The sequence below is a fragment of the Buceros rhinoceros genome, unplaced genomic scaffold (assembly GCF_000710305.1).
Source record: "Buceros rhinoceros silvestris isolate BGI_N320 unplaced genomic scaffold, ASM71030v1 scaffold7716, whole genome shotgun sequence".
NCBI classification, from domain to species: Eukaryota; Metazoa; Chordata; class Aves; order Bucerotiformes; family Bucerotidae; genus Buceros; species Buceros rhinoceros.
Window position 1 is genome coordinate 5,269 of NW_010416868.1, and position 6,339 is coordinate 11,607.

At 40.0% G+C, this 6,339-nt stretch overlaps 1 protein-coding gene across 1 annotated transcript in view; it reads left to right on the plus strand.

Moving 5' to 3' along the window:
- The first annotated feature begins 565 nt into the window (after nt 1–565).
- PKD2 (polycystic kidney disease 2 (autosomal dominant)) overlaps nt 566–6,339 on the plus strand; it is a 16,694-nt gene continuing 10,920 nt past the window's right edge. The window contains exons 1-5 of the mRNA XM_010137964.1: nt 566–675; nt 3,602–3,735; nt 4,094–4,344; nt 5,081–5,305; nt 5,877–6,105. Coding sequence (XP_010136266.1) covers nt 582–675; nt 3,602–3,735; nt 4,094–4,344; nt 5,081–5,305; nt 5,877–6,105 — 933 coding nt within the window. The 5' untranslated portion in view covers nt 566–581. The remainder of the gene's footprint in view (nt 676–3,601; nt 3,736–4,093; nt 4,345–5,080; nt 5,306–5,876; nt 6,106–6,339) is intronic.

Consider the following 6,339-nt stretch of genomic DNA (forward strand, 5'->3'; position numbering starts at 1 on the left):
GCCATGATCACTGATGCAGCTCTGTTGGACATGCCTTTTTGGGAGAGTAAGGTTATGATTCGATTTCTTCAAAAATGTTTGATTGGTGTATCCTTCTTTCAGGTAGAAAGTTAGTTAAGAGTACTGATAAAGGTTTGATACTGAACATGCATTTTCATTCATCTAATAATGCTTTTTATATTTAAAAAAAAAACAAACGGCACACCGTACTTCACTTCTAGAAGGATCTGTGCATGATTTTGTATATGTGTATCTGTTTTCATACCGTGTGGTTTTAAGTGACAGCATTTCTGGTAAATCTTCAGCAGATTCTGTTAGAATTCTGGCTGTTTCTAAATTATTATGATATCTCATGAATAGCTAATACTGCCTTGGGCTCTGTTCAACCTATGAAAGAAGAAATTGTTCTCTCTTGAACTGGATCAGTTTAAAATCCATAGAAGAACCTGCAGCAGACATGGCATAGTTTAAGGTTTCAAAACTACTTAACTTACCCAGTGTCACTTGGGTATCTAATATAATGATGTACAACAGATGTCTGATACATGTTTTCCTTTTAAGGTCTGTGGGGGACAAGACTTATGGAAGAAAGCAACACCAGCAGAGAGCGATACCTGAAAAGCGTTTTGCGGGAGTTGGTTACGTACATCATATTCCTTGTGGTCTTGTGTGTCTGTAAGTACTGTTCAGCACTAGTGCATCCAGTTCTGTGCTATCTGCTTGCTATCTGTGATTCCAGAGTGATTATTTCAGTGATATGGGAGAAGAATTAACAGGCAGGTGTGTAGGCAAATAATTGGAGTTAAATCTTTCTCTTGTTTCTGCACATGGATTGTTGGTTGATATTGAAAATCCTGCAATTTTCTATGCCTTATCATCGTTTGTTTCAAAACAAAGTTTCGAACCTTTAAGCAGGATGATAATATTCCTTGCTCTAGGGAGCATTTTTGTAATGTAGTGCCATATTGCAACGTAATGCTTTTGCTATACATTTCAAAATCGCTGAACAGAACTGTTAAATGAGAGGAGTAGGTGATAGTCACCTAGGACAAAAAATTAAATTACCAAGTTTCAATTTTATCACCAAGCTTATGTACAGATGATTCTAAGAATAGAAGTTCTGGATAATAGCTGGAAGGGCAGAGATAATGTTAGCTACTTAGAAATAGCTGATTGTCTGAGTTTGCATGATGCTGGACATTTTAAAAGCATCTGCAGCCTATATATACTCAAGTGTATGTGGATCACAGCTGGAGACTTCCACGACTTAAGTGTGTCGTTTGTTTTGTTGTCTGTACTATCACATGAAGTACGGTAACACTATAGGACACAGAACAGAGTAATACTCAACCTACTCTTATTTATTACGATAATTTTAATTTTTAAATTTTATTTGGCTTTTATATAGCTGGATGCTTTGAGGTAGGTGCTCTAGAATCAAGAGGGAATATTATATTATTATACTAAATACAGACTTAGTACAATAACAAGGAGCTTGATGGATCTCTAACCTCATACACAACAATATTCCTGGACCCCAGTGGACTTTAAGAAAGCAGCCTGCACTGAGTTTGCTGTTCTTTTTCGGGGTGAATAACCTCAGCAGTGCTGGAGGACAGGTAGTACAGGATGTTTATCAGAGGTCTCATACAGCACCATGCACAGTTGTGGCTGATGTAGTGGTTCTGAGAGCAGTGGTCTTCTCCAGCCTTGGGAACTTGAAGCCCTTATAGAATTCTTGTTCAAGATTTCTATTTTTTTTAAGTTAATAGTCAAAACAAGAAATGTTCGTATATTTGCATAAAAATTAGCATGACAATGCAGAATAGAACTTACTATGAAGTTGTGAAATAGATGTTTTATTTGGTTACTAGAAAGAATACGCACAAAATCTGTATGAATCACAGAATGGTAGGGGTTGGAAGGCACCTCTGGAGATCACGTAGTCCAACTCCACTGCTAGAGCAACAGCTCCCCTAGAGCAGGTTGCACAGGATTGTGTCCAGGTGGGTTTTGAATATCTTCAGAGAAGGAGACTCCACAACGGGCAGCCTAGTATGACTCTGGGCAGCCTGTTCCAGTGTTCTGTCACCCTCAAAGCCAGGAAGTTTTTCCTTATGCATTGTCTTTGGAAATCTGACATATTTCAGGCCTTCTATTTTTATTGTGGGTAGTTCTGTTCTAAATGCCTGAAATGTCAGTGAAGCTTAAGTTATCGTTTATGATCAGTTGTAACAGAGCAAGGTGATGTTTTTATTTTTAGTGAGAGAGAATCTTGGAGTGGAGAAGAAAGTGCAAAACTACATTGATTCCTGTAAGAATCTTAGTGCAGGTTTACGGACAAAGTAGTGTAAGACTGCTTGTGGGTGGTATGGTGAACCACCAGCAGAGGTGTAGCAGAGAGGGACTGAATCAAAGTGAAATTGGTTTCAGTGGGAAAAATTTGACTTCAGGCTGTTAACAATTTTTTTTGCTGTAGAAAAAGGTTTTTTGGTAACAGAATAAAGGAAGAAGTGTAGTGTGTTAAGTACCTACAGGTACTGCTAACACATTTTTAGGTACTATCCTTCTTAATTTTACATGTAAGCGATAACTATGGGACAGACTGGTCTCTGGTTTGTCGTGCCCTAGGAGAGAGCTTTCCGGTGTAGGCTAGATGCTGTGGGCAGTTTTTGTACTCTTGTGTTTTTGAGAGTACATATTTAGAGAGAATCCAGATATTGCACAGTCATTTGATGTGTCACAGCAGAAATCTACTGAAAATAGTTTTTGCTCTCCAGTTGCTAAAGAAAACACATTTTCTTCCCTGTGTTAAAATATTTTTATAAATCGTCAAAAGCAATTGAGATCATTCAGTGTAGGCTTAATCTTTCAGGCCTTTCTGACTTTTAGCCCCAAAATGGTTTTAAGTATTCATAGGCAGTAGCAGTATCAGTGCCAGAGACTCTTCTCTCAAGCCATCTTGGCTTTGTACGTCATTTTAGAATTTATGCTCTGTGGTCCTCAGCCAAATGCTTGGCCCAGTGTGAGGAAAAGAAGTATCACTGAGTCATTTATTTTCTGTGGGGAGATTCTCTTAGAATCAGTGCACGTCTTGGGTGGAGTTATGTCATGTGACCGTAAGGGCTAATGTCATTCATAGTACCCTGCGATATCCTGGTTGACCATTGGTTAAGTGATGTCTGCTCAACTCCTGATGTCTTGTGCCATCCATGCCAGCTCTCTGTGGATGCCTTGGGTAGAGCAAGTCACCTAAAAAGGCACTAGTTGCCTCTCTTCGGGCTGCTGAATTATGCCTTTGTGTTACTTGAAGTTAGCTTTTGGAGAAGCATTAGTAATAGAAGCAGTGTGGGAAGGAGAAATGAGTATTTTAAACTGATAGGTCAGTCTGACTTCGCCGCTCTTTGTATTTTAATCTCAGCTGACAGGCAGATGCTGCTTGGTTTGGATTTTGTTTTGTTCTGAAGCTTAAACTTTTCAGTGCAAAATCTGTACAAAACGCAACCTGACAAATTCAAAACAAGCAAAGTACTCTTTTTCTTTGTTTTTTTCTCTTCTCTTTCTCCCACTCCTTTACTTCTCTTTACCAAATCTTTTGCAGTGACTTATGGGACTGTGAGTTCCAATATGTACTATTACACCAGGGTTATGTCGCAGCTCTTCCTAGAAACACCTGTATCAAAAATGGACAAAACAGATTTCAAAACTTTGTCCACAATGGACGACTTCTGGAAGGTAATGTAAAACTAATTTTTTTATATCTCCGTTGCTACAATTTGCTTGTCCTGTCACGGCCTGTAAATTTAACCTGCAGGATCTTCTTCCTAATGCAGTAGGAGTTGTGCATAAAGATCTACGTGCACGATGTCAAAGCTGTGGAACAAAGTAGGCCTTTAATATATGAAAGTTTTAAACACAAGTAATGCTAGTGGGGCAGGGCAGGGTAAGGTTGTGGGATGTCTTTGGAGGACAGGTAACAGCAAGGTCTTATGTCAGAAAAATTATCAACCGCGATTCTAACACATCCATGGAATGAAGATCTATAAAACCAGTGCTGGCAACATGCAAACTAAAATGCTGTCTTCCTCACCAGTTCACAGAGGGCCCTTTGCTGGATGGTCTATACTGGGAGATGTGGTACAACAATAAAACAATGGCAGAAAACAAAAGCCTCATTTATTATGAGAACCTGCTCCTAGGGGTGCCTCGCATTCGGCAGCTGAAAGTGAGAAACGGTTCATGCTCAATACCTGAAGATTTAAAGGATGAAATCAAAGATTGCTATGACGTCTATTCTGTAGCTAATGAAGATACTGCTCCGTTTGGACTTCGAAATGGAACAGCGTATGTAGTATTCCTCTAGACACACACTTTTTTTTTTTTTGTTTCTGACCTGGGTTATGCTAAATTACAGAGGAAGTCACTTGGCAGAGGGACCCCTGCATTCGTTGTATGTTCTTTCTGTAAAGCCAGGTAAATTCGGAGCGGCTGCCAGTTCTGCTCGTAGATAAACCTTACTGAACTTGGAGAAGACTGCTCTTGATCTGCGTGAGTTTAGGTGCTGCTGTTGTGCAGTTGGTAGCTGTTATGCATGGGAGACAGCTGTGGTCTGAGTGCAGCGCTGCAACTCATGAGCATCAGTTCTGTGACTCCAGGTTGTATTGCTGAAGACCGTTTCACTGAGTTGTCTTCCCTGGCTGAAAATGGGAATAGCACTGCCTCTCTTGGAGCATGATGTGAGAGTTGAACTATAAGAGGTTCTGGAGGTGGAACATAACTATGTAAATGTCAGTTTTCTTTCTTTCTCTGAGTATAGAAATTCTGTGAGAGATGTGTTCTCTTTTCACAGTTATTACACAATTAATATACTCTGATCTTTCTATCTTAGTTTTGTTGTGTTAGTCAAAGGAACTTTAAGTTCTTTCTCTGGGGAACATCAAAGCTTTCTACAAGTACATGTTAAATGAAAGCAGCTTTATTAACTGAAATGTTTTCTTGGTCAGGTTTTTTTGGTGTCTGTTTTGTTAATTGTAAGCTGAAAGTGGAAAGACTCATGTGCTCTGTCTCACTTCTGAACTAGTTGGACATACACCAATGAGAAGGATTTGAATGGGAGCAGCCACTGGGGCTTGATTGCCACATACAGTGGGGCTGGTTATTACCAAGACCTCTCAAGGACCCGAGAAGTGACAGCTGTGCAGATTGCTCGCCTTAAGAAGAACCTGTGGCTGGACAGGGGGACCAGAGCAGCTTTCATTGATTTCTCTGTATACAATGCAAACATCAACCTATTCTGCATTGTCAGGTATGAAGAGAACCATGGTGGTCTTCCAAGTGCATAGTGTAGCTTGTAGACCTGGGGTTTTCTTGTGATTGCTTTGTTGTGGGGATGTGGGTGAGCATGTGTTTTGGAAAGGAGACAGACAGCTGTAGTGATGTGCCTTCCTGTCAAAGAAGTGGGACTCCACTTGGTGGCTGCACTCACCATCTGGAGGCAGGTCTGACTTTCCTGATGCTCCAGCATCTTGGGTGCAGTTCACAGGCGACTTACGTAGCGCGTTGGCTTATTAAATAAATATGTGGATATACAACATCAGTCTTTAGTTTAGACAGCATGAAGCATGCAAGTGAAGACAGGTCTTTCTGCTTCTGTTTTCTCACTGTTCCTGAAATGCTTTGCATTTTTGTCAAAATTGAGTGCAGTCAGGTTCACACCTTTTATTCTGTGTAGTGTCTCCTCTGAATCATATGAGGGCTTTTTCCTGTTTCCATTATTTAAATAATTATGTAAATAAAAGCTGTATCTTTTAGGAGTGCTTTTTATCAATGCTGGGTAAATTAAATTATTTTTTCTTCGCTTTTTTTTTTTAATGCAGGTTGTTAGTGGAGTTTCCAGCAACTGGAGGCCTAGTTACGTCTTGGCAGTTTCAGCCAGTGAGGCTGATTCACTACATCTCCACTTTTGATTTTTTCCTGGCAGCCTGTGAAATGGCATTTTGCCTTTTTGTTCTTTATTATATGGTGGAAGAGATCTTAGAAATCCACATTCATAGACTACACTACTTCAGAAGTCTCTGGAATTGCCTTGATATCCTTATACTTGTAGTAAGTAATCTTTACAATAAGGCTAGAATTGCTTTCTGAAATGCACTTTGTGGGAGACACTAATGACTCCGTCCCCGGTGTGGGTGTAAGGGATAGGGCCGTCATTAGGAAGGATACTTACAGGCTGTTGGGCTGTTCAGCCTGAATAAGACAATTTTAGTCTGTGTTGTAATGTTGGTGTGTTTTGCAAACTTGCTTCTTCTGTCTTCGCTGGTTTCGACCTTCATGTCCTGC